The 27673-nt window shown below is 58.0% G+C and overlaps 1 protein-coding gene across 2 annotated transcripts in view; it reads left to right on the forward strand.

Annotated features, from left to right (window-relative positions):
• Positions 1-26547, forward strand: part of SCARA5 (scavenger receptor class A member 5) — a 38270-nt gene extending 11723 nt beyond the window's left edge. Inside the window, exons 4-9 of one of the 2 annotated variants that reach the window (XM_087775034.1) lie at positions 1665-2339; positions 8597-8677; positions 11043-11141; positions 18033-18080; positions 23167-23361; positions 26274-26547. In XM_087775034.1, the coding sequence (XP_087631160.1) occupies positions 1665-2339; positions 8597-8677; positions 11043-11141; positions 18033-18080; positions 23167-23361; positions 26274-26410 (1235 nt within the window). In that variant the 3' untranslated portion in view covers positions 26411-26547. The remainder of the gene's footprint in view (positions 1-1664; positions 2340-8596; positions 8678-11042; positions 11142-18032; positions 18081-23166; positions 23362-26273) is intronic. The other variant, XM_087775035.1, reaches the window with a different exon arrangement.
• The last annotated feature ends 1126 nt before the right edge of the window (positions 26548-27673 follow it).

The following is a 27673-nucleotide window of genomic DNA, read 5'->3' on the forward strand; positions in this document are numbered from 1 at the left end:
TGGCACCCGCTGGCCCTCCCTGGGCTCGGTGGGTCCCCTCCGGTCCCCCCCCGGTCCCCCAGCGCCGGCGCTGCGGGTGGCCCGGAGCCCGGCGGGGGCTGGAGCCCTTGGGGTGTGCACGGCTGCTTTCGCCCTCTCCTTACTCCTGCGATTTTAATTCAAACCAAATGGCTTCACTCGCTTTCTCCTCCGTGGAAACGAGGGGGTGAGCTGCCAGGCCCATCCCGCGCCAGCCCGCGGCGTCGCGCCAGCCGAAGCCGCACCACGGCTTAAAAACAATGGGGATGATTTATTTTTTTCAAAAAACAACCAAAAACCCACCTCATTATTCTTGTGGGTTTGGCTTTGAGTCCTCCACCCCGGGCTGAGTTGGAGACCCGGCGTCAACACAAGGCGGAGGGAGAAGATGATCTTCCCTGCCTGGATCAGCGTTTTTGGGGTGCACCAGGGCGTGATGGGGTCCGGGATTGGGCTTTACTGGGTGCTACTGGGCTTGCTGGGCTCCCCGGCACAGAGCAGTGCTCGGAGCCACTGAAAGCAAGAGGTTCCCCCCCAAATTTCCAGGTTCCCTTTCTGAACCCCGTTTCGGGGCTCCGGGAGCTGGTGCGAGGCCGGGAGAGGTTTGGTGGTGGGTGCCTGGGTGGCCGGGAGCCCTCTCCCACCGGGGGTGCAGAGGCAGGGGGTGAAGGATGCTCCTGAGCCGGGGTGGGTGTTCTCCCTCGGGAAGAGCCCTGGGATGCGGATGGTCCTGAGCCGGGTGGGTTTTCTCCCTTGGGAAAAGTCCTGGGATGCAGATGGTCCTGAGCCGGGGTGGGTGTTCTCCCGTGGGAAAAGCCCTGGGATGCGGATGGTCCTGAGCCGGGTGGGTTTTCTCCCTTGGGAAAAGTCCTGGGATGCAGATGGTCCTGAGCCGGGGTGGGTGTTCTCCTGTGGGAAAAGCCCTGGGATGCGGATGGTCCTGAGCCGGGGTGGGTTTTCTCCCTGGGGAAGAGCTCTGGGATGTGGATGGTCCTGAGTCGGGTGGGTTTTCTCCCTCGGGAAGAGCCCCGGGATGCGGGATGTGGTACTCGGAGGCTGACGGCCCACCGCACCCGGAGCCGTGCGGAGGCCCACCGAGCCAGCCTGCTGGGCTTCGTTACAGAGCGAGGGACCGCGCTCAGGCCCGGGACCCGCGGCCGGGAGGGAAACCTGATTGTTAAAAGGAAAATTAAAACCTCAGGGGGGGAAGAAGCAGGTTTTAAGGTCTGTTTTTAGGAAAGGGAAGCGGATGCTGTTAGCAGCCGGTCCTCCGACCAAAGGCAAACACAAGCCGGGCGAAGCCACGAGGCAGAGCTTTGTGGCACCGTGAGCCACCTGGCAAAGCCCAGAGCCATCCCCAAGGCCAGGGCTGCTGGGAGCCTCTGCTGTCCTCCCTGAGCGAGGCGTCTCCTTCTTCAGCCCTTCAGCAACCAACCTCCTCCTCCAAGCATGGGGAAAACCGTGGGGCCAAAGAGGGGCTGATGGGGTGAACTTTTTGGGGTTCGAGGTAGGGCTTCCACCTCCAAGCACCAAGGAAGAGGGGGATGTCCAGGCGCTCCTTGGGAGGAGATGGGGTTGCTCCTCTCAGGAGGGTCCCCACCTCCATTGGGTGGTTTCTGATGCCCCCTCCTTTCCATCCCTTGCAGTCTCCAGACCACAGACTTCTCCTGAGGACCTGAAGGCGCTGATGGGGAACGTCAACCGCCTCAACGAGAGCTTTCGGGACATGCAGCTGAAGCTGCTGCACCTACCTCTGAAGGGGGACATGCTGGATCACATCTGGAGGCTCCAAGACCTCCTGCAGAACCACTCGGACTCCTTGTTCCTCATGACGGGGTCATTGCAGAAGCTGGAAGGGCTTCTCTGGAGCCTGCAGACCCAGGCCAGCCAAACCGACAAGGCAGTGTCCAACCTCTGGGACAGCTTGACCCAGCAGAGCGACGCGGCTCAGCAGGAGATGTACAAGCTCTCCGTGGAAGGCAACAGCAGCCGGCTGCTGCTGCAGCACCACGACCACCTCCTGAGCCACCTGGGCAGCAGGGTGGAGAGCCTGAGCGACCAGGTGACGGCCATGAACGGGGCCATGGACACCATGAACAGGACCTTCTCCTACGACGTGAACATCCACCATACCCGCATCCAGGACCTGCAGGTGTTGATCAGCAACGCCACCGAAGACGCTCGGCAGATGCGCCTCATCCACATAGCCATGGAGGAGCAGCTGAAGCACGAGCTGGCCATCCTCAACAACGTGACGGAGGACCTGCGGCTGAAGGACTGGGAGCACTCCGTCGTGCTGAAGAACATCTCTGTGATACGGGGTAAGGCGAGCACCTTGTGTAAGCAGCTCCCTCGCCGGTGCACGAAGCTGTTGTGAGGAGGGGGGTGTCTTCGGTGCTTTGCGGGGTGGTGGAAATGGTCCCTGTGGCATGGGGATGTCCTGTGGGGATGTCTCAGGTACTCTTTGGTGTATCAAACCAACCAGGCACCACCGTTTAGGTGTCTACGGTGTTCAGGTGTCTCTGTCACCTTGGACTCTCCAAATGCTTCTCCATCCATGTTAGGAAGAAAGCTCCCAAGGTTCTCTCAAAGGTGCCAGGAAAAAACTCTGCCAGGTCCCTCCTGACCATGAAAGTGAACCAGACCGAGTGCGGCAGAGACGGTGGTTTTTCGCCCTGCTTCATCCTGCAGTGATCAAGCAGAGGGCTGCCCACCAGTACCCTCAGTCGTCATCAATCACACCATTAGCTTTACCATACACCCCCTTTACTCCGTTTTCCCCCTCCCGTCTCCTCCTTTACCACCCTCAGCCCCTCCCAAATCATAGAATCATGGAATCACAGAAGGGTTTGGGTGGGAAGGGACCTCCAAAGGCCACCCAGTCCCACCCCTGCCATGGGCAGGGACATCTCCAACCAGACCAGAGTGCTCAGAGCCCCGTCCAACCTGGCCTTGAGTGTGTCCAGGGATGGGCCATCTCCCACCGCTCTGGGCAACCTGGGCCAGTGCCTCACCACCCTCAGCGTGGTGAAATAAACAACCCGTCCCTGCTAACTCTTTGACCATTGACTCTAGTTTTGCCGATCCGCTTTTTTTGGTATTTATATGGTTGCCTCGGCAATCCCCCCCTCGGTCTGCGAAGCATCTACTCCCTTTTTCTTAATTATCTGCAAGGTCCAGCCATTTGTCACACCGTTATCTCGTGAGCGTAGCTGTATGGCCAGGGTTAACCATCTGCGTGGACATTCCTTCCTCTCTGATGTCAGGAATTTCCAGCTGTTCCATATCTTACTATCCTGCTGCTGTGGGATCACCCGCTTCTCTCCATCCCACAGCACTACATCTCCTAGGACAGCCCAGCTCCAAGGGGACCAGCTCAGGTGGAGATGCCTGCATGGGAGAAACCCATGTCTGCTGTGGTGGACCCCAGTCCAGTTGCCTGATGTGACTGGGGAGCAGTCTGGAGGATCCCTCCGTGCTGCACAAGGCTTTTGCTTCAAAGATCTTAGAGGCTAAAACAGGAGAGGGAGCTGCGCTCCTTGGGAGCAGCTTGGCTTCGTGGGGTGATGGGGAAGGGTTGAGCTCTTCAGGAACAGGGGCAGCCGCACAGGGCTGTGATGGGAGCCAGCAAAGTCATGAACGTCTTCATGATTTATGGCACGAGAGCAAAGGGGGCACCCGACGAAATGGTGGGCAGCAAGCCCAGGGGAGACTCAGCCCTTTCCCACATACCACCTTTCACCCAGCTGGAGCTCCTTGCTCCAGAACTTTGTGGAGGCAGAAACCCAAGCAGGTCCAAAAGGAGCTGGACAAATTCACGCAGAACACATGCGTGGCTGTTAAATGCCATGACCTGATCACAGTCCCAGTGATTGAACTGGGAAAAACCATGAAGAAACACAGAAGAGCCCAGTGCAAGCTTGTGGGGGCAGAGCAGGAGGTTGGGGACCAGTTGCTGTCCCACTTCTAGGCTGTGGGTTCGCACCTGCGGAGATGCAATGGGCTGTTGCTCGCTTCTGGTGCTTCCAGCTGAAACACCAGATGGGGAAGGAAGGGGCTGATGCCAAGGCCGTCTGCTGAGCCGAGAGGGGACAGATGTGGTTTGAACCGCAGCAGCTACATCTCCTCATCCAGGCCAACCATCACTCTCGGGTACCATTGGGGTCATTTCCCTGGTCCCTGGGGGACGTTGGCTCCCGTAGCCTGGTTCAGGGCTGCTGGGACCACGTTGCACCCACTGCTTTGAGGTTTTCATAGCTGCCCACCCACCCCCATGCCCTCTCCTCACCCCACTGCCATGGGGAGGACGTCACCCTCTCTTGGATGGAGCCACTGAGGAAGGGGACTGTCACGGAGCCCGACACCCATGCGCCATATTACTCCAATTAACGTGAGCAGATAGCAAAACAAATCCCCTCCCAATGGGCCGGCACCTGATTTATCAGCCGCCGCTCCGACACATTCCTGGCAGCCCCCACCTCCCTCTCTCCCCATCCCTCCTCCCTCCCCGCTTTCTGTCGGCAGCGATGGGTTGTGGATGATTTGGGAGCCTTGCGCCCAGCTGGCTTTACCCCAGCTCCAAATGTCCTGGGATGAATCCACCATGGTTGGATTTGCACCGGCAGAGCCAGTCCTGGGCGATGCAGGGCTGCCTGCTTGGGGGTGCATTTTCCTTCCCCCACGGCCGCAGCTACCCTGGGCTCTGGCTTTTTGAGGCTGTTTGCTGGTGATGGCAGCTTGGGGAGGTCCCCAGGCTCGTCTCCAGCAGGCGACCATGCCAAGCAGCTCACATGTCATGGAGAGGGCTTGGCCTCGCAGCACTAGAGGGGCTCTGGGTCTTAAATACCGGTATCACCAGGAGGGAGGGTGCCCGGGATCATCCACCGCCCGCCCGGAGCCGCTTGCACAACTCCCTGGGTGGGATGTGCTGGCTCGCAGCAGGTCTGGCGGGGCGATTGCAACGGTCCCATCTGGCCGTCAGATCTGCGCACGTCATGAAAGTCCTCATCCTGCTGGTTTTGGAGGGTTTTTCTCCTCCGCTGATGCAGCGAGCAGCCCAGCCCTGTGCAGGCAGGCAGGTGAAGCAGGGGTGCATCTGGGCTGGGGTTTTCTTTCCTGAGTGCAAACCTCGAACGCTGTGGGGTGGGGACCAGCTTGGCACGGTGTCTACAGCGCTCCTCCCAGTGCTCCTCCATCCTCCAGCCCAGCTGCTCGCTGTGTCCCATCCCACCAGCTGTCCCTGGGGATGGGACCATCTCTACTCGTGGAGCTGCCTGGATATAGCCAGGAGAAGATGTTCTGGTGGCTGATGGACCACAGGGTTCACTACTGTGGGAATAGCTCTGAAGGATGAATGCCAAAACCTAGGAGCCAGCAAACAGGATCAGTCCAATGCTCTGCCCATCCCCAAGCCCTGTTTCTAACCCCAGGCATTAGGGAAAGGGAATAAGGGACAACTTGTCTCTTCCCTGGCTGTGTTCTCCCAGCCTCCAGCTCTTACGGAGCAGATGAGATTGTTGCCCATGGTCATCTTCCATGAAACTTAGTTCCCTTCTTAGCCTGTCCATGCCCTTGACCTCCCTGATGTCTTGTGGGATGTTTTTCTGAGATGGGAGAGGAGAGGAGAGGAGAGGAGAGGAGAGGAGAGGAGAGGAGAGGAGAGGAGAGGAGAGGAGAGGAGAGGAGAGGAGAGGAGAGGAGAGGAGAGGAGAGGAGAGGAGAGGAGAGGAGAGGAGAGGGAAGAGGAGAGGGAAGAGGAGAGGGAAGAGGAGAGAAAAGGAGAAGAGAAGAGAAGAGAAGAGAAGAGAAGAGAAGAGAAGAGAAGAGAAGAGAAGAGAAGAGAAGAGAAGAGAAGAGAAGAGAAGAGAAGAGAAGAGAAGAGAAGAGAAGAGAAGAGAAGAGAAGAGAAGAGAAGAGAAGAGAAGAGAAGAGAAGAGAAGAGAAGAGAAGAGAAGAGAAGAGAAGAGAAGAGAAGAGAAGAGAAGAGAAGAGAAGAGAAGAGATGGTGGCAGAGGACCGGGGGCTGCACTGTAGCAGCTGATTTTAAGGAGGAAGGGCAGCTCCAACCCCCGTCCCACCGAGAGGTGCCCCGAGCAGGCAGCTCCCATATCCCTTCCAGGGTTAACAGAACTGAGGTGGGGCCCTAGTATGGGTTATTTCCCAATGTGCCCATAAAACCAGAGCAGATGGAAGTTGTCGGAGCTGCCCCCGCACAGGGGACCTCAGCCGAGCCATGCTGGAGCCGGCGTGGGGGAAGCAAGACCTTTTGTGTCAGCGGTAGTTTTGCTCCAGTGCCGTTGGTGTGGGACCTCTTCCCTTCGGAGAGGATGCTTGGGGCAAAGTCAGGGTGATGAAATGGGAGGCCTTTCCTCGGTGGCTGCCACCGCAGATGTTTCCAGGGTCGCTTTGAGTTTTGCTCGTGGTGGGAAAGCGTCTGTTTTGTTTAAGCAAGTGGTTTTCAGCAGCCTAACCTTTGCTGTGCTGGGGTGCAGCAGGGGAGGGAAGACCTTGACCTGAACCCAAGAGCATGGCTGGGTCATGCAGAGCTTTCACTGCTCATCCCAGGACACTTGGGGCCTTCAGGCAGGAGACATGCTGGTAGAAAACCCCTTTGCCTTGAGACTCCCACTGCTACCATCAAACTCACCATCACCTCTATAAAGCCATGGATCTCTGGCAGGCTCTGCTTTCTGTAACGCCCTGTAGGCTGAAATTAACGGTATCGACATATTTTAATTCTTTACTTCTACATTGCCCATTAGTTCTTTATTTCAGAAGGGGTTGGGCGATACGGGGCAGCCTAAACATACCCACATTGTTCCACTTTAACAAACTGGCAGGACTTGACCTCCCTCTTGCTCTTTTGGGGCACTGGAAATCAATGGCTCTACTTCACACTGTCTATTTATGCAATCAGGTGCTTCCTATTGCTTATTTATTTGCCCATCTATTCAGTTTTTCAGACTCCAGCAGGCAAGTAAGCGGATTTAAGTACATATAGTTTTACGCTGAGGGTGGTGAGGCACTGGCCCAGGTTGCCCAGAGCGGTGGGAGATGGCCCATCCCTGGACACACTCAAGGCCAGGTTGGACGGGGCTCTGAGCACCCTGATCTGGGTGAAGATGTCCCTGCTTATGGCAGGGGTGGGACTGGGTGGCCTTTGGAGGTCCCTTCCATCCCAAACCCTTCTGTGATTTAATGGCTGTTGTGTAACGCCCTTCTTTAATGCTAAGGGGATGAAAACTGGTTCACCAACCATCCCAGCATCTTCATGCAGCGCACACCTCGCCTGGCTCCTGCCCCACGTCCCCCCGTGGAGCAGCTCTTGAACATTGCTGGACCTTCTGCATCACGGAGACTCCTGCCTCTCCTACCCTGGGCCCGGCAGCGTCGCTGGTGTGCGTGGTTCCTCTCCTTCCCACCCAAAAATGCCTCCTCATTGTACTCGGCTCTCCCGGGTGTCCATTGTTCTTTGCATCCTTTTGTTTTGCCAACAGGAGACGTGTCCCCAGGATCTAGTCCCCACATTCTCTCGGCACCCAGAGATGTGCATCATCTGGGGAAGAGGAGACCCAGGGCAAGCTAACGCAGTATCTCCCCGTAGTCCTCTCCCAGCCCCTGACCATCTCCAGCTCGGCCGTTTGCTGAGATTGCTGCGGTTCCTCTGCTCAGGAACCCGCTAATTTCTGCATAATATTTGCAGATCCTAATTACTCATTCATTAGGATTGCTAAACATCCCTCCTCTTCCTCTCCTGCTCCTTTTGCGCTACCCCGTCACATATAGCCTCGAGCGGTTGTTCGCTTTCCACACAACTGTGAGATTATGGCCTTTGGGGTTTCTAGGAAAACAGTGTTTAACAGTTTCCAATTATCACCCTGGCTTGGTAGGACAAAGACCAAGTGACCCCTCCAGGCCTCTCTCTGCCCTCTTTTCTGTCATCCCATGAGTCATTTTTTTTCTGTTCAAATTCTTTCTTCCAATTGATTTAGCTCATAATTGTTTTCAGCTTTGCAGACTTGGCCCTTTGCAGGCTGAGAAATATAACTCTGTTACTGGGTTGGACTTTCTGCTCGCTCACGAGAGTTTACGCCGAAAAGCCATTACCGATGGCTAGTTCCTGATGAGATCAGCGATGCAAATCCCCTCCTAAAAGTTCATCTCAGTATTTTCAAAATGCATTTCTTTTTTTCTTTTTTTCTTTTTTTTTTCTTAACGTTATTTCGTTGGAGATGTCACAACTTTGGGTCGAAAGGGAATTCCGGGAGGTTGGAATTTCCCATAGAGCCACGCTCAGGTGGAACCACAGGAGCTGCAAGGTGAAGTTTTCTGGCACGTGAGACAGGTTGATGGAGTCGTGTTTGGCCTTTAAAATCCATAAGTCATGGAAACAGGCTGCTGGCAAGCCCCCTCACGGCCACTTTGCTGCTGTCTGCTGGGGTCTGTGTTTATGAGAGTTCCCTGGGCACCTGATAAATGATGACGGCCAGTGAAGGGTGGGTGCATGCACTCATGCATCTGCTGCACGGCTGCAAAGCTGGGGCGCGATGGCTGCATTCCGATACCTGTTGTGTTTCAGGGCCACCAGGACCCAAAGGAGACCAAGGCAATGAAGGGATGGAGGGTGAACCTGGTCTTCCCGGCCTGCCTGGGCTGCGAGGTAAGGAAAAACGTGTCCAGGGTGCCCGTAACCCTGCAAGCCTTCACCCAAAGTCCATAGAGTCAACGGGATGACTCCTGGTGACTTCCCAACCTGTCCCTTGGGACCTCGCTGGCTGTGCACAAGTCTTGAAGAGCAACAGGATTAACCTGCTGCCCCATCTCCTGCCAGACTGCCAGTCTTGAGGGGCAAAAACTCTCTCTCATCTCCCCGCTGGCCCCAGGACAGGGAGAGCTGCAAGGGTCCGTCACCTGCAGGTTGATGCCCTCAGGCTCCTTTGACACAGCCACCCCGCTCAGGTTGGTGCAGGAGCTGCCGCCACCCTGTGCTCACCCAAACCAAGCCCTTGCAAGGTGCCAGGGCTGGTTCTGCTGCCTGCACCCCCCCGGCAGCACACGGGGAGCCGGCGCGGGGTCCCTCCAGCCTGGCAGAGGGGACTTGGCCACCGGCTGCAGCTCTGAGGCTTTCCACAGGACATTTTTTTCAAAGTCAAGAATGCCAATTTTTTTTCCCCTTCTTAATTCCGACCATTGTTTTTGAGAGAAATTCAATTAAAAAACCAACAGAAGACACCCCCCACCCTGAGAAACAGGACTCGGCTTGAGCCTGTTTCTAATTTTAAGCCAGACCTAGAAATACTGGCTTTGCATCCAGGAGCTGGGGATGGTGCAGAGGTGATGGAGGATCCCTTCTGGTGAGGGCTTTTTGTCCCCAAGAGGCTTTTTCCTATTGAGGCAACAGGATCCGTCCCGCCTGGGGCATGGACCTCCTTCTCCATCCCAGAGGTTGCCATGGCTTCACCTTGGCTGCTGAGGACACGACCCACGTAGGGCTATTGGTGTCAGAGTCAGGTTCAGCTCCCCAGCCCCGTGCATCTGAGCCACCGGCTTTGGGCTGGGCTTAAAACCTGGTATGTTGGTACCCCGTTTCCCCCCGCTCCCCGGCGGGCGGCAGGACCAGCCAAGCGAGGCAGAGCCAGCCTGGAAACCCGATCGCTCTCTGAAAACCCTTCTCAGCCTTGGCTGCCCGTGCTCATTTCACCGACGGCTATATTTTTTTGCGTTGACAGATTCATGGCTGTTTTTCTTGGGTGTAACAAGCATCAGAAATATATCGTCTGGCTTCTTTCCTTTTTTCTTTCTTTTTTGTTTAAACAGAAAAACAAAACAATCTCTGGAGGGTTCACCTTCGGGAAGAGTTGCTGAAAGGGCCACTATTTTTAGGTCTTTCTCTGTCTCGCTTTCTCTGGTGCTTTTCTGGATGTGGTCACAGCCCTTTGGATACGAGAAGGTCAGGTTCAGGTGCAGCCAGGCCTTGTAAAGCATCCCTGGTAAATCCCCTTTTGCACAGTGAATCTACCACCCTGCCTCTGCCCCAGCTCCTCTACCCAAATACGAAGCCAGGTCCTGACATGCTGGAGCATCCCCCCGGGAGGGAGGTGAGGTGTTGGCCGGGTGCAGCAGGGAAAGAATTAAGCCCCAGACCATGTCCACTGGAGCTGGTGCCCAAATTCCTCCTGGCAGCTTTTTTTCTCCTCTTAAACCAGGAGGAAAATATTGACTAAGTTTGGAAAAGCTCTGCCCAGGAGGGGTGGAAGGCGCAGTGCCAAGGGAATCTGGGGCTCCCTCCGCGGGGCAGGGGAGACCAGCAGCATCGTGCCAAGCAAGGGGCTGAGCTCGGGTGCTGGAGGAGCTCTGTCTGAAGGGCTTCTCCCCCAGGAGCTTCAGATCTGACCCAAACTTGGGCTCAGGCTGAGTCGGCCTGGTGGGACCACCCCCAGGTCCCACCGGAGCCCATCACCAGCACAGGGGTCCCTCCCTCCACCTCCCCTTGCTGGCCCCCATGGACGGAGGTCACCTCTGGGGTTCGGATGTGTCCCCTACAAAGGGAGCCCAAGCTCCCAGACTAAAGCCCCCGTTTCCCACCTCCCGGAGGTCAGGGGTTTTAATCCAAACCCTTCTCCAATAAACAGCAAACCTACCTGGTCAGCACACATGGATGCAAGGGACCTGCAGCTCATGCTGGGCACATCATGTCTCCTTGGGGTGGCTGCTCCACCCTGGCTCCTGGCTTTTCCTCCTTGGTCTCGAGCTTTGAAGCCCAGTTACCTTAATCTGAGCCTTAAGGTGCTCAGAGCTGCATTAGCACCAGCCCATCTCTGGGTTAAATCTGTCCCGTGGATACAGAAAGAGAGGATGGGCTGGACTCTCAGGTGTCTCCTGATTGTTGCCGGCTTCTGGCAAAGAACCAGAGACCACGTGGCCCGTCTGCTGGCAAGCAGGACACGCGCACGTGTGTGTGAATGTCTGGTTTGTGTAGATCTCTGCTGCAACAGGGTCATTTTGCCCCTTTGTCCTTGCTCCAGGGCTACCCGGGGAGAGGGGACCACCAGGACCACGTGGCTTGAAAGGGGACCAAGGAGACCTTGGCCCTCCCGGTCCAGTGGGGATGCGGGGATTCAAAGGTAAGGACCAGCTTCTGTGCATGCTCCCAGGTGGGTCGTGGGGTCTGGCTGGGCTTGTTGGGCAGCAAACTGGCTCTGGAGACCACTGGGATGAGGGGCAGAGACACTGGTCATGGGTGGGGGGTGAGTGGTGGGTCCCCTGGCTTGGTACCCACCTGGAGCTCCTGGAGGAGGAAACCTTGCGGAGCTGGGAGCGTGCACATGAACAACCTCTGCACCGAGACCTTTCCACCGAGGCAGAGCAGTGGAGAAAGTCCAGGGATTGGAGGGAGAAGAGCAAAACAGTTGGGGCTGTGATGCTCCAGCCAGGCAGTGGGGCTCAGCGCAGGCAGGCAGGCAGCGCTGCCTGCACCAGGCACTCGCCAGAGCCCCGTGGGCTGCCCTCCCATGCTTGGCTCCGGCAGGGTTTTAGGAATAGCCTTGTGTTTGTTTTCTGGTGACCTTTTCTGGCTCGCTGTGGTTTCGCAGCGCCTCACCACGCCCCGGCTAAGAGCAGGGAGAAGCTGTGGGTGTAGGAAGTGGCCACGCACCTATTTAGCAGGACAGATCTGTCCCAGGAGACCTATTAAAAGAAGTTCCATGCTGCAACTTAAAACAGGCTGGATAATCCCAAAACATGCTCTTTCTGCCTCAAAATGCCTCGTGGGCAGGGGGAGGCAGGAAGAACCCAGCCCAAGGAAGCAGCACCTCCCTGGGCAGAGCCAAAGGGGCCAAAGCGGTGCACTCATCTCATGCTTGTGGGTGATGTTGACCTGCAACGTGGCCACGCTGGCCACCAGGAGCTGGGACCGTGGCCACAGACCAGTGTCCGAGTCTGGAAAATGCCCGGAGCCGTGCAGGCAGTGCTCTGGGCAGGGGGTGTTGCTGTGTTATTCGTCTTACAAGCTCTTGCTTTCATGCAGCAAGCTCCCTGGGTGAATTGCACGTGTGAAAGCTGAAGGAAAGCGTCCTCTTTAAATGTCCTCTCTCTCCTCTATCTGCACACTTGGCATCGAGCTGGCCAGAGTCGGTGTCCAGTTTTCCTGTATGTCCTCCAAAGTGCTGGTCCTCGCCAGGGGCAGGGCTTGGGGTGAGACCCCCATGTCGTGTTTGGTGGCCCATCCTTCATGTGCGATAGCCACAGCGGTGGCCATCTCCTGTACCTTGCATGCCACCAGAAAGCTCCTTGTAGTCTAGAGGCAGGAGCACATCTTCCATCGCTTCTCCACTTCATGGTGTGTTTAGGACAAGGACCTTTCCTAGGGACACACCACCCGCCTCCCAGTGCCAGTGCCTCCCAGTGCAGCCCCAGGAAGCTTTAGGTCCAGGTAGAAAGGAGATGCAGGAGATGAGATGCTGCTGGTGGCCTCCTTTTGTAGCAAGGGAGCAGCCTGAAGCCCCAGCCCAAGGCAAGAAGGTCTCCTGCAGGATTAGTGCCTGTCTGGTCCTCTTTTCCTCAAGCCGTCGCTGCTATCATCACCGTCCCTGCTGACACGATGGGTCTGTTCATCCCACCGCTCTCCCAGTCACCCCAGTCTGGGCACAAGCTGGCCTCCTGGGGCCCGTTAGCTGCTGGAGATGGCTCTCCAGGCCACTTGGCTGCTTAGATGCAGTGCTGTGTAGTCTTGAAAAACGCTGCTAGGTGCTATTTCCATCACCCCGTCCCATCTACCTGGAGACCCAGGGTTTCTGGGCTGGTGTAGCTGGGACAAGTCTCCATTCTCCTACCAAGGCAGAGGCTGCTAGCGGGGCACAGAGCCCTACATGCTGGAAAAATAAAGAAGCCAGCATTTCACGCTTGTTTTCCAGCACTATCTCTCAGGTTTTTGGGAGGTAACTCTGGCCTGCAGGATTGCAATATCGTGGTGTGGGAGTGCAGGACTTTACCCGAGCTGCGGGGTGAAAATGCCTGGCCCGATGCTGTGGGAGGACAAACTAACGCCTGGATGCATCCCTGGCACAAGCCGTGCAAAGGCGTGAGTGCTGCAGGGACGGGTGCTAACGCAAGGGAGACGTCGGCGCCGAGATGTTCCTGGCAACGCATCAAACGCCGAGGTCTGCCAACCAAAACCACAACGCGTTTTGGGACTGCGGTTTCCTTTCTTTCCCCGGCGCAGAGGAAAGTGGGCTTTTCTCACTGGCCGGTGCCAAGCACTCATTAGACAAGTAAATTATCCCAAGGAGCCTGGGCTGGTTGAATGGGGCTTCAGTAGAGGACCAAGCCCTGATGCCAGATTTGTTCTGCAAAGCGCATCCCCGGGGGATGTGTCCCTTCTGGAGGGAGGAGGTTGATGGGCTCCTGCATCACGTTTCCACCCCTAAGACAGAGATGTTTAGAGCTGCCGTGCTGGATCAGTGCTGAGCCATGTTAACAGACCCCATGGTGGGCATCACAGCTCCAGCAAGGAGCTCTCTGGAGACACAACACTGAGGATGAAGCCTTTCTCCAGTGCTTACCAGCCCAGGAGGTGGTGGAGACCACCCCCAGCACAGCCCCTGCCTCCAGGGGAGAGCCATGGCCACGCCACAGTAGTAGAGCATCAAGCCCCATGAGCTTGGTCACCCTTCCCCAAAGCTGGTCTTCTTCTCACGCCCCCTTGCCCGGGGAGATGAAGCGCTTCTGCTGTTGGTTTTGGGAAGCGATGGGTCGGACGACATGCCAAAGGGTTGGCGGATCTTTCCCATGCGGTGTATTGCTTGTAGCTATCATCCTTTCGCTGAAGTAGAGTGATCCCTGTATCTGAGGAGGCCTCTTGGCTTGAAGAAGGTTAAGCTGTCTCCAGGGCTCTGTGGCCTTGATGTACCGCATTTCTCGGAGGCATCCTTGGTTTGGGATGAGGATGACTCTGCGACAGCGAAGCCATTAGGCGTTCCCTCCAGGGGGATGGACCACCCCCAGGTCCCACCAGAGCCCATCACCAGCACAGGGGTCCCTCCCTCCACCTCCCCTTGCTGGCCCATGTGGATGGAGGTCACTTCCAGGGCTTGGATATGTCCCCTATGAAGGGAGCCCCAAACTACAGCCCCTGTTTCCCACCTCCCGGGGGTCAGAGGTGCTCAGATAAGGGGGTTTCATCCAACCCCTTCTGCAATAAACAGCAAACCACGCTGGCAGCAAGCACTGAATTTCTGCAGTTTATGGGATTCTCTGAAATTTATAGGAAACAGACACCGAGCCAGGCAACGGTCCAAGCCCAGGCTTGAAGTGAAGGCCTGTTTTTCTGCAGCACTAGTCTTACACATCTATAATGACTTTCTTCTGAGCACAGGAGAGCTATCGGGTCCCCGGGAAATGCAGCCTGTCCTGGGGTGAGGGGCATCTGGGGCGGACGAGCCTCCTCACCGAAAATCCCAGGTCAAACCATCTCGCAGAGATGGTCTGACCTGGTCGAGGGACAGCTTCTCCTCTCCGCAGCGGAGTCCCGAGTATTTTCCCTTGTTGGTATTTTCCTATCCTTGATGCATTTTTCCCTCAAAATTACCCCAGTGGAGTATTATTTTCCTTGTTTCCAAATGGGGAAAATTATTCTGGAAAGTGAACATACATCAGTCTTCGCTCTTCCATGGAGAACATCGTGCAGGGAACATGTTCAGGAGGAAACGGCAATAAATGAGCCAAGGTAGGGATCGCTGATTTATAGATAAATTTGGGGCAATAGAGAAGTCCCGTTCTGAAACACGACGTGCAGGCAAGGAGGAGGTTTTTGGCATGTCGCTGAAGGCAGAACATGTTTCTGTCTGTGAAGATGGGGGTTTGGCAGCTTCTCCTGGGGCTTGCTCCAAGACCATGGTGGTCCACCTCCCCCTGCAGACCCAGGAGCTCTTTCCACCCTCTTCCAGCGATGTCCTCTCCCATGAGCTTTGCAGGTTTTGTGCCCTGCCTCTCTCAGCAGTGCTGATTTTTTGGAGCAGAGGTGATGCCCAGGAGCAGGACGTCGGTGGGGACCGAGCTTCTGCCATGGGAAGATCTGAGGGTCCCTCGTCATGGCATCCGTGCCAAAATTGTGTGCAGAGTCCAGAAAAACCAGACTGAGCTGCACTGATTTACCCGCCGTGGGAAACAGCCGAGCAAGACCTCGACATTCGTTGGGTGAAGGCACCAGGCAGGACCTCCTGGTAGGACCAGCGGTGATGCCAGCAAGGGGCTCTCCTGAACTCGTGGGCTCTGTCCCAGCCCCGAGGCTCTCTCCTTTCCAGCTCACGGGGGCTCTGTCCCCAGCTAGGGATGCTCTCCAGCCCTGACACCTCGGGGAGCTGGGCTTGAGCCCAGGGTGAAGTCAGCAAGCTTTGCCACCGAAGGGGCTGTTCTCTGCTCGCCGGAGAGCTACTGTGGGGAAAAGAGAGATGGGAAGACAGGAAAAAGAGAAAATAAGAAGAAAAGCTTTCCAGGAGAGTGAGGAAATGAAGGAGCTTGGAGGAGTGCACGGGAGAAGGCGAGGCGGGTGGGGAAGGATCAGGCAGAGGGGATGGGATGCGTTTTAAAGCACGCTTGAGAATGTTGGCATCGTCCATAAACCGCTTCTTTCTTTTAAAGGGCCTTTCCTCTGCCAGATGTATACGAAGCTAAAAAAAAAACAACAAACAACAAAAAAGCAACGCAGCTCAAGCCTAATGGCGTAGCACAGGTCGGGGATGGGGAGGACAAGCACACCTAGGACGGTGGGCTTTTGTTAGACCCACGAACCCATCCTGAAGCAGCGTCGGCTCCGATGATGGGCTCTTCCCCGGTAGCGTTTGGGATGGGTCCAGCCACAGAGCCCATTGCACCAGCTCCTCCTTCCCTGTCCGTAACCAGTTCCTGCTCCTCAAGAGCCCCTGGCCCCATTTTTAATAGCTCAGCATCTTTAAGCTGAGCCCATCTACTGCTTTTTGGAGACCCAGGTGCACTCCGTTGGCTAAGGACACCCGCATAAGGGCTCCCAGGCGAGCAGCATCAAATCACTGAATGGTTTGGGTGGGAAGGGACCTCCAAAGGCCACCCAGTCCCACCCCTGCCATGGGCAGGGACATCTCCAACCAGACCAGGGTGCTCAGAGCCCCGTCCAACCTGGCCTTGGATGTGTCCAGGGATGGGGCATCTCCCACCGCTCTGGGCAACCTGTTCCTCTTGCAGTGGTGCGGTACACTTCCAATTTGTGCCAAATTTTTTTTGCCTTGGTCTTTTTCTTAAGGGTTTCTAACCATTTCTGCTGGTTGAGGTCTCCTGTCGTTAGAGTATTTCCTTCCCCTGCAGCATCTCTGAAGTCCCCAACTTGTCCCAGTTGCTGTCACCTCCCTAATGAGACCAGCGACGATACAGCAGTTGAGTTATTCACTCCAGGAATTTCAGTCCATGACTTTTCTGCCCAGCACAGCTGCTATCATAGAATCACAGAATCATAGAATCATCAAGTTTGGGAAAGACCCTTAAGATCATCGAGTCCAACCGTTAACCCAGCACTGTCAAGCCCACCACTAAACCATGTCCTCGAGCACCATGTCTATCCGTTCTTTAAATACCTCCAGGGATGGGGACTCAACCACCTCCCTGGGCAGCCTGGGCCAGTGCTTGACCACCCTCTCGGTGAAGAAGTTTTTCCTAATATCTATATAGTCCTATCCCTCGAGTTCCATCTTTCCACCTTCACCTCTCTCCATCATTCCTATGGGATGCCCTATAGGATGCATCCCAGACCCTGTAGGGAAGGTGCTTCTGCTCCAGAAGAGCCGGATTTTTGGGGACAAACACAAAAGAACCGTAACTTGCTTTCCGACCCCCTTTCCTCTGGGCTGGGGAAGGAAGGTGGTGGAGGGCACGGGCTGCTCTGGCATCCCGGCACCGTCACGTGCCGGCGAGCAGCATCTCTGGCCTCGCTCCCGCGGCTCGGGGGGCTGTTGTCATCTGGTTCCCATCAGCGGGGCAGGCTGCAGGCAGCTTTCCTCCATCTGACACAGCTGCGGCTGCCCGGGGGAGCAATCTCGCCTTCCCAGAGCCTCCAAGTTAAAGGGCAAGAATTTCCTGCGCGCTTTTTTTTTTGTTGATTATTATTATTTTATTTTATAAGAAATTTCTCTGTGTGTGTGGTGTTTGTTGTTCTTACACGGAGACAAAAGAGGAGGATATGTCGAAGCGGGGCCGTGCCGTAGGGCTGGGGCTCGTCCGGAGCATCGCGGCCCGGAGCCTTCCCTGGCCCCTTCCCTCTGCAGCCTCGGGGCAAAGCCAGGACCAGCAAAGCCAAGGCCACGGCCCCACTCAGGACGGTGTTTTCAGTGAGGCACACCACGGGAAAACACGGCCGCTGCCTGCCAGGAGCAAAGCCGGAGCGTGGGCAGGGGCTCAGGGAGGTGGTGGGACGCCGGCAGAGGCAGCCCACACTCGCGAGCCGCGGGGAAAGCCAAGCCATGACACAGATGATTATTGGGCTCGTTATTTTTATATGGAAATAGGCGTGGTTTTGAAGGCAGCCTGTTTACCCAGCTGGCCTGAACCCCCCGGCGTCATCGCCTTTCGATGGATACAGGGTTCGGTTCAGCAAATCTGCTCGCGAGGAGGTACCAGCTGGGCGCAGGAAGGGGCGATGCTCCATCGAGGCTGCGGGAAACCACGACCCTGCCCCCGACCCCGCAAAATGAAGCCTTTTCAGCCCTATATAGGGGGTTTTTTTAGCCCCAGATTCAGCGTTGGTTGGTTTTGCTTCTAAAAAGAAGCATCCCAGGAGAAGCTGGGGGAGTGAGAAGGTGGGTCCCATCGCCGTGCAGCATGGCTGGGGGTGAGGAGAGGGGCCGACAAGTCATTTGCTGCTTTGTGCCTCAGTTCCCCAAACTGATAAAGCCCCCCAAGAGCTACAGACACACAGCGTTACCTAAGAGCAAGGTATCCAGTAAAAATCTGATTTTAGCAAGATTTATGCCCCGTGCTCTTTCTTTTACCAGGTGACCGAGGCCCGAAGGGAGAGAAGGGGGACCGAGGCGGTGGCACGGGTAAGTGCTTGCTCGTGGTTGTCTCCCCGGTGCTCCGGGCAGGGTTTCGGTGGTGTTTGGGGGCAGATGCAAAGCAGTGGTCGCTGCCGGGATGAGGCTGCTGAGCCCCGTGCTTGGGTTTTCCTGCCTGGGCAAGAAGGAGCCGGAGCGGCGGGGAGGTGAGAGGGATGTCGGCAGCGTGCGAGGACCGAGGATGCTCAAGGAAAGTGGTCGTGACGTTAAGGCAGAGCCAAGCAGGGGGAAGCACCTTGCTTTGCAGCCCCAGGAGCCCTCGGCGTGCCGAGACCCCAGCCGGGGGTTGGATTGAGGATGCCCGAAGCCTGCTGAGACTTCCCGCTTCTTCCCAGGGCACCGATAGGATCAAGCTCAGGGCTGAGCTACCCGACTGTGCAGGCGTTTTGCTGGCAAACAGGATCATCACCAGCCTGGGGACAGCCCGGAGCTGGCAGCGAGAGGAACGAGGAGCTGGAAGGGGATCTTCCATCTTCCATCAAGAGATCTTCCATCTCTTCTACCCATTGCCCCATGGCAGGACTGGCCAGAGGAAACATTTTTCCAAGGCTTAAAAAGATGGAAATGCCCGTTTGGCACTTGGGCCACACCGTGCTGCTGACCGTGGCCGTGCCCGGCAGCGCTGCCATTGCTTTGGGATTTCCTGCGGGGCCGAGACCAGCGCGTGCCCACCGATGCCCAGCGTTGGCCTTCCGGGCTGGCAAGCCGAGAAATAGCAGGGAATGAGCCCGGGGCCGGATCCTGCCCACCCTCTGCTGCGCTACGGCTCTGCTGTGCAAGGAGCCGGTCCCTGAGACCCCTGGAGATGCTGATGGTTTCCTCCAAGCTTTGGACATCCCTCCTGTCACCCCAGGGACATCCCTCCTGCTACCCTGAGGGCATCTCTCCTTCCTCCTTGGGGACATCCCTCCTTGGGGACATCCCTCCTGCCACCCCAGGGACATCCCTCCTTGGGGACATCCCTCCTGCCACCCCAAGGACATCCCTCCTTGGGGACGTCCCTCCTGACACCCCAGGGACATCATCCCTGCTGCCTCAGGTGCCCACGCAGGGGCTCCAGGTCCCTGCCGTCGGCCACCACGACACCCAAGCGGTGCCAAGCGAGAGCGCGGATGCGGCAGGGGAGCAGCGGCGGCGGCAGCTGGGGAGTGGGGAGCACCACGGTGGGAGGCACCAGCACCCCAGCAAGGACCGAGGACCCCAGCCCCCTCCAGCCCCTGCTCGGTGGGCGAGCGCAGCTGGTTCCCATCCGGAAAGTACAAATGACGGGCTATGTCACTACTTAATTTCCTGGGATAGACGTACCCCGCATCTCCCCCCCTGGAAACCTGATGTTTGCATCCATATTCCCAACCCGAAGGGACCGGAGCGGAGCAGGGGCAGTGGGAGAGGACGGTGGGGAGCCCAGGGAAGCCGGGATCCATTACCAGGGGCGAGATGAGATCTCAGCCGAGCTGTAAAGAATCAGGCCCTTGTTTTTTTGGCCACCAGGGGTTATTTCTCCTCTTTAGCCTTTCCTTTCTTGTTTTGCTTTTTTTTTTGGAGGCTGGGCAGCGGGGAGATCAAGGGCTTTGGAAGTAATTGCTGCAGCAAAAACAAATGTCGATGAGGAAGAAATGATGCTTTTGGTGTTTATTGGGTACAGTGGAGAGGGAAGGGGCCAGGGAGCTGCTCAGAGATGGCGGGGGCTGGGCTGCTTCGCAGGCAGGGGGTTGCTGCAGGCAGAGAGCACGGCTGGGATGCTCCTGTGCTGCTCTGGAGCCGCAGCCCGGGAGGGCCCGATCCTGGGCAGCCTTCTGCAGCACAACCAGGTGGACAACCCGCTTTGGGCCCCGTGCGTCTCCTGGTGGCTCCGCCAGCTCGCCGGGACCAGGACCTGAGCGCAGCCCTGACCCCAGCTGCAGCTTTTGCAGAGTCCCCAGGGCACCAAAACAGCCCCAGGCTGGGCTGGGCTGGGATGAGCTGGTCTGCGGGGCCGTTCTGGGCAGCTGGCACCGGTCTGGGAGGAGACTTCTGGGTTTTATTAGCTTTTATTAGCCCTCTAAGTAATACTTGTTAGAGGCTAAGTGGAAAGGCTGTGGCCAGGACTCACGTGGCTGAGCTCTGCGGCTTTATTAGCAGCCCTCACCCTGCTGATTAATGGGAACATCCTGGTGGTGCCTGGATCCGTGCCCTGATTGCACATCTCCTCCCCTCCTTGGAGAAGAGGTCGTTGTCCTCCAGCATGCACGGGCTCCGAGGAGCATCCAGGAGAGAGCGGGGTGGGGACGGACTCGCAGGGGGAGGAACGAGGACGTCGGGATGAGCAACTGGGTTGGAGACAGGGAGCTGGTCCTGGACCGTCGGTCACCTGCCTGCTGTCCTGGCACCAGGATGGCTTTGGAGGCAGAGCTGGATGGTTTCACAGAGGGGATTGCTGCCTTCCAGGGGCCTCCACCTCCACGCCTCGGGCTCAGTCCACGTGGCCATTAGCTGTTGCTTTCCCGTAGCCGTTGCAGACACGAGGCGACGGCACCTGGGGAAGGATCCCATGCCCTGGGATGCTCCAGAGCGCAAGAGGGAGAATGGTCCCAAAGCTACGGCGTTCCCTGGTGCCGGGAGAGCAGGCAGGCAAGGGGACCCCCCAGGTGCCGCAGTGCCGGTGGCCGGGGTCACCAAACACGTGGAGCCGGGAGGGTGGCACCGCATGGCTCGCCACCTCGGCCTGAGCAGTGGAGGAGAAGTGCTGGACCCTGCGTTTCCCTGGCCGGGACCCTGGGTTTCCCTGGCCACATCCCGCTCTCCACTTGCTTGCTTGGAGCAGGGAGGTTGGGTTGGCTCCCTAGCAGGGGACGCCGGTGTTGGAGCCGGCACAAGCTTGGCTTGGCAGGAGCAGCTCCCCTGGCAGCTCCGGCGCACGTGTTCAACTGGGAAGGGTGGCTTCATCCAGCCCTCAGATGACACCATCCCCGGGGTGAGCCAAGGCAGCTGCCTCGGCAAAGCTGCACGATGGCTGGGAGGAGGCGTCCCATCCCGGAGAGCAATCGGGTTTCATTACCAGGACTCACTGAAAACAACAGCCGGCAGCATCCCAAACGAGCCCCTTGGCCGAGATGTGATGCCACCTCTCGGGTCCATGGCAGAGCTGTGCAAAATACCAGCGAGATGGTTCAGGGACAGCACGAGATGTTTCCTGGCTCCTCTGTGAACCCGATGCTCTGCCCAGATCCAGGAAAACACACTCAGGGTTTCCAGACCCCGTCTTGAGCCTGACCCCGAGTGGGTCCTGGAAGTGGGAGATTGGCCAGTGGTAAGGCCAAGCAAGGACTGTGCTTTCTGGAGGTCATTGGAAGAGGTGGCCCTGTTCCCACTGGGAGCAAGCCAGGGAAAACCCAGAGCCTGAAACATGAAAGAAACAACTTTTCTGCAGGTCCCAGCCAGCCATCAGTGCCCAAACCCCTTGCATCTCTGTGCAAACGCTGCTCCGGTCTCCAAATGTCCCATTAACCCTGCACCTCCCAGCTCCAAGAGCCTGGGGCAAGCTGGGACCCTGCTTTGCCCACCTTGGCCGACCTCATGGTCACCAGCGTAGTTGGCCAAGGTGCCTGAAGAGACCGTAGCACGGCTGCCTGCAACATCCCACCACCGCGGAGTTAAAGCAGATGTTGGACCAACGTCAAGTTTTACCCGGCTCTTGGCAGCTCCCTCCGCAATGGTCACCTCTTGGTGAGGCGGAGACCTTTTGGGTTCATCACTTGAGACGCTCCCATGGTCCACGTACGGGCAAAATCACCGGGGAGAAGTTTTTGTTCCCTTTTACATTGCTGGGACGTTGGTGGCGGCTGTGGCTGCTGTGGTTTTGGTGGCGTGGAAGCGGGGTGCAGCCCCCCGAGCCCCTCTCCACCAGGGATCAGCATGGGATGTAGAGGATGAGCTGGAGTGTTGACGGTCATCAAGGAGGAGACCCTGGTCTGCCTGGAAATGCTCCACGCAGCAATCCAAACCCCATTTATCTTCGCATTTGAGAAGTAATGTCATTGAGCATTTCCAATGGGAAGGTGGGTTTTGATAGGGGAAAAAAAAAAACCAAGCCCAAACCCTGGCTTTGAGAAAATGGCTTTAAATAAAAATCTCTGAGCAGCTGCAGTGGAACCTTGTTTGGGGGAGCCCAGCTCCACCCTCGGCTGCCGGCCCAGCCCGCGGTGAGTCATGGAGCGAGCCCAGCTGCCTGACAGCGATTTTCAACCCCTTTTTCGTCCCAAATAATGGGATTTGTGGTGTGTTCCTTTCTCTGGGTTTCCTTGGCTGGGGGTGGAGGAAGAACCGTTGCGGTTTGGTTTTGGTGCTGAGCTCCTCGGTCATCCCCGTCAGATAAACCACCACCCCCCGTGCCTCTCCCCGGCTGAAGGATGAAGGGCGACCGTGCCGGTCTTGCCTAGCAGGAGGGTGGTGATGGGGGAGGAAGGCTGAGCAGCCACAGAAAGGCAACTGGGAGCGGAGGGAGCAACGCCATGGTGGGGAGGAGGACAAGCCAAGTCCCCCCACCCCACTTTGGCATTTCGGACCCTCACCGTCCCCTCAAGCATGAAGTCGGGGTCCACCTGGGCAGCATGGACTTGGTCCAGGGCCCTGTCTCCAGGCTGGAAGAGCCTCCTCGCCACCTGCAGTCTCCTTTCATAGTCCCTTTGGGAAACGCTCTGCCCTGGTTTTGCTGGCACCTCACTCAGTTGCTCAGATCTCTCTTCTCATCGCAAGCCTGAGCTGTCTCCGTTTGGTCTCACCTTGATGGCTTCAGGACTGATCCTTGGTCGGTGCCTGCCCTTCCTGCAGCACCTTAGGCTGCAAACAGGTCCCAGTGGCGTGACCATTGCAAGGCTCAGCGTCCTCCAACAGAACCCTGGGTTTGATGGGACCCCTCCCGCACCGTACCCAACAGTGGTGGGATGTCCCCAGGTCTCCTGGAGGTGCATCACCCAGTGCTTTCTGCAGCCGCACACACCACGGAGAGGGCATGGGAGGTGGTCCAAGGCGGGTGAGGGGCAGCACTTGGAGATGCCACCATGTCCCCTCTGATCTCCCTCTCTCTTCCCACCAGCAGCCACCGAGGAGGGGACGATTCGGCTGGTGAACGGCTCCGGCTCCCACGAGGGACGGGTGGAGGTCTTCTACGACCGGCGTTGGGGCACGGTGTGCGATGACGGCTGGGACAAGAAGGATGGAGACGTGGTGTGCCGGATGCTGGGCTTCCGAGGCGCCGAGGAGGTGTACCGCATGGCCCGGTTTGGCCAAGGTAAGACCCTTCCACCTCTCCCCTCACCTTGCCTGGCATAGATACCTGGGGCCAGCCCATAAATAAACCAGAGCCCCCCAAAAAATGAGCCTGGAGGCATCCAGCACGTCCCCCATGAGCAGGACAGGGGCTGTGGTGGCCCGAGAAGCTTCGGTCTGGTCGAACACCGGTTTATTCAGCACAACCAGCCCCGGGTGCATCCAAATATTTTGGCGTTGGCTTGCGGGACGGCGTGCGAGCACATTGCTGGCGCTGGCCCAGGCGGCTCCTTCCTCTGCTCCGGCTCCCTCGGCGTGCACGCCCTGCTGCACGCTGACTCAGCACCGCCGAACGTCCCCGGGCTTCTTGTTTTTGAACGAACGCTTTGGGGTTTTCAGCCGGACGTGACTTTTGAAGATCTATTTTCTTTTTAGAATAACAAAGGGAAAAGCTCTTAAAAACAGAGGGGAAATGTCAGGAACACTTTGGCAGGCAGCGGGGTGGCCTTTGGCCCCAAACCGTTGGGTTGGGGTGTTTCTGCCCAGACCAGCTCCCTTTCCACGTAGGCTTTTTAACTCCTTCGGTTGCCTTCTCTCCAACTGCTCGAGGCTGCCAAGGAGATGATGGATCCCAAAAGCAGGTAGCCACCACGGCCATCATCTAGCCATCAACATGACGGTTGCCCAGACCTTCTTTGCGACCACAGCTGGACCCCTCCAAGACTTGGTGTCCTTCACACCAGCCTTGGGAGACCTCACAGCTTGTTTCACCACCAGGGCCCTGGTTGCCCACTCCTGGGTTTCTTCCCTGTCTCATGCCCCAGTCCTCTCCTGCCCCCCAACACTGGTACAGCCGCTTGGGATCCTGGCACGCCGTCATCCAGAGCCTGCCTGGGGAGATAGGCTTGACTTGGGGTCTCCCAGCTGGGAAGAGCTGCTGCTCCTCCTCCCATGACCACCTCGGCACGACAATGAAAGCGCCCAAATCCCCCAGCCCAGCAGCCTGGAGATGCCCAGCAGATGCAGAGCCCCAAAGGTCCTGCCACACCGCGGTGCCACCTTTGGTCATGGCAGAACTCCATTGATGCCCCGTTGAGCGTGGCATGTCCAGTGCCTTGCCATGGCCACAACCCACCACGTGCTGGTGGCTGGCATCCCTCCTGGGGGTGTTTCCTCCAGAACAGGGATTGTTTATCCCCAAAACGTGGGGCTCCCCCACTGCCACGTGCCAGATGTGCTGCACCCATCACCTGTGCGGGCAGACCTGGGGTCCGCATTTCTGTGGGGGTGAATGGGGAGAATCATGGAATCACAGAATGCTTTGGGATGGAAGGGACCTCCAAAGGCCACCCAGTCCCACCCCTGCCATGGGCAGGGACATCTTCACCCAGACCAGGGTGCTCAGAGCCCCGTCCAACCTGGCCTTGAACGTGTCCAGGGATGGGCCATCTCCCACCGCTCTGGGCAACCTGGGCCAGGGCCTCACCGCCCTCAGCACAAACAATTTCTTCCTTCTGTCCAGTCTGAATCTCCCCTCTTTCAGTTTAAAACCATTCCCCCTTGTCCTGTCGCCGCAGGCCCCGCTAAAAAGCCTGTCCCCACCTTTCTTGTCGGCCCCCGTTAAGCACGGAGAGGCCGCAATCAGCTCTGCCCGCAGCCTCCTCCTCTCCAGGCTGAACCCCCCCAGCTCTCTCAGCCTTTCTCCCCAGCAGAGCTGCTCCAGCCTCTGACCATTTTGGTGGCCTCCTCCGGCCCCGCTCCAACAGCTCCATCTCCTTCCCGTGCTGAGGACCCCCGAGCTGGAGGCAGGGCTCCAGGGGGTCTCCCCAGAGCGGAGCAGAGGGGCAGAATCCCCTCCCTCGCCCCGCTGCCCACGCTGCGGGGGATGCAGCCCAGGAGACGCTTGGCTTTCTGGGCCGCCGGCGCACATTGCCGGCTCGTGGCCAGCTTTCCATCCCCCGGCACCCCCAAGTCCTTCTCGGCAGGGCTGCTCTCCATCCCTCCGTCCCCCAGCCTGTGCTGATACCGGGGGTTGCCCCGACCCCGGTGCAGGACCTTGCCCTTGGCCTCGTTGAGCCCATGAGGTTCACACGGGCCCACCTCTCCAGCCTGCCCAGGTCCCTCTGGATGCCATCCCGTCCCTCAGGCGTGTCGACCGCACCCCTCAGCTTGGTGTCACCTGCAAACCTGCTGAAAATTCGTGCCGACCGAGGAGAGGGGCTGGTGTGCAAAGTGCAAAATCCCCAAAATCGATATTTATTCTTGCACGTGGGGTGGCCCAGCCAAACCGGGGCACCCAAATGTGGTTTTACCGGGGGTTCTTCTGCCCTTCAAGCGTTTGGGTGCACCATACTGGACTAATCAACACCCACGCTGCTGAGTACTAATCATAGGAAAATTTTGCAAAGCAACTCTATTTTTGCAGCATTCTTGCTGCTTCCCTATTGATCCAGACGTCCCTGGAGCCGGCCTTGCTCCAGTCCCCAATCTCCGACACCGGGCTATGCTGGGAGGGTCTCGAAGCCGTGTCGGGGGGCTACGGGATGCTGCCGTTATCTCGTTGTCCAGGGGCATCCTTCATCCTCCGTGAAGCTTCCAAGAAGCAAAATCCTTATTTCTAGTCCTCAAGCATGAAAAATACAAAAATCCCCAGTAAAACTCCGCTACCTCTTTCCATTCCAGCATACAACGGGAACTAATACATAGTTTAACACCACGAATAGACGTTACTCTAAAGAAGGGACGACAGAAGAGTTAGGGGAGGGAATTTTCTCATCGGATGAAGCCTTTTGTTCAAAACCGGCTTGACTTATTTCTGCTTTATCCTGGTGAGGCAGCGATGCACGGGGCCTTGGTTGGAGGGGATCCAGCCGATGGCGGTGCCGGTGCCGATGGCGGTGCCGGCGCCGCTCACCGGGGTCCCTGTTTTTGCAGGCACGGGGAGGATCTGGATGGACGACGTCTCCTGCAAGGGGACAGAGGACAGCCTTCTGCGCTGCAGCTTCTCCAGCTGGGGCAAGACCAACTGCGGGCACGCCGAGGACGCTGGCGTGAAATGCCTGACGCCATGATTGCGGGGACACACACACGACACCCCCAGTCTGGCCGCGGGGGTCCGGGGGGGCTCGGCCCGCCCCGCGGCCCTCACCTGTGCTTCTTGAAATGGTTTTATTATTAGAGAAATAAATGCTTTTTTATTATTCCCTACCGTGCTGGCGCAGCCGTGCTCGGGGGGGGAGGGGATTCATGGGGGGCCGGGGGGGGATGCACGGGGGGGGCGTAAATACAGAGCCTGGGTCTGGCTCAGCCCTGGTTCAAGAAGCCCCTGCGTGCTGGGTGGGGGTACAGAGCACCCTGGGGTGCCTGAGCCCCCCCAAGCCCCCGACCCCCCCCAAGGGCTTGGGGACCCCATGGAGACACCCCAAGGGCTTGGGGTCCCCGCTGAACCCCAGAGACCCCCCCCCATGGCCTGGGGGCCCCACAGAGACCCCTCCAAGGGGTTGGCAATGCCATGGAAACCCCCCCAAGGGCTTGGGAACCCCCCCAGGACCTCCCAAGGACTTGGGGACCCCATGGAGACACCCCAAGGGCTTGGGGACCCCGCTGAACCCCAGAGACCCCCCACCATGGCCTGGGGGCCCCACAGAGCTCCCCCCCCAAGGGGTTGGCAATGCCTCGGAGACCCCCCAAGGGCTTGAGACCCCTCACCCCCAAGACCTCCCAAGGACTTGGGGACCCCATGAAGGCCCCCCCAAGGGCTTGGAAACCCCTTCTGAGACCTCCCAAGGGTTTGGGGACCCTGCTGAACCCCAGAGACCCTCCCCCATGGCCTGGGGGCCCCACAGAGACCCCTCCAAGGGGTTGGCAATGCCATGGAGACACCCCCAAGGGCTTGGGACCCCCCCGATACACCCCCACAAGGGCTTGAGGACCCCATGGAGACCCCCCAAGGGTGTGGGAACCCCACTGACCCCCAGAGGTCCCTCCAAAGGGCATGGGGACCCCACAGAGACCCTTCCCCACAGGCTTGGGCACCCCCCCAGAGACCCCCCCAAGGGTTTGGGGACCCTGCTGCACCCTAGAGACCCCCCGAAGGACTTGGGGACCCCGTGCAGACTCCCCCTAAAAGCCTTGGGGACCCCATGGAGACCCCCCCAAAGGCTTGGGGACCCCGCTGCCCCCTCCAAACCCTCCAGGACCCCTCACAGAGACCCCCAAAAGCCTTGGGGACCCCCTGACGTCCCCCCCAAAGCACTTGCGGGGACCCCAATAGGCCCCGCCCCCCCGCTTGGCCCCGCCCCCCGGCCTGACCCCGCCCTCCGCGTTCCGCGCTC

The sequence above is a fragment of the Nipponia nippon genome, unplaced genomic scaffold (assembly GCF_047370975.1).
Source record: "Nipponia nippon isolate SJK-2023a ecotype South Korea unplaced genomic scaffold, ASM4737097v1 scaffold_4, whole genome shotgun sequence".
NCBI classification, from domain to species: Eukaryota; Metazoa; Chordata; class Aves; order Pelecaniformes; family Threskiornithidae; genus Nipponia; species Nipponia nippon.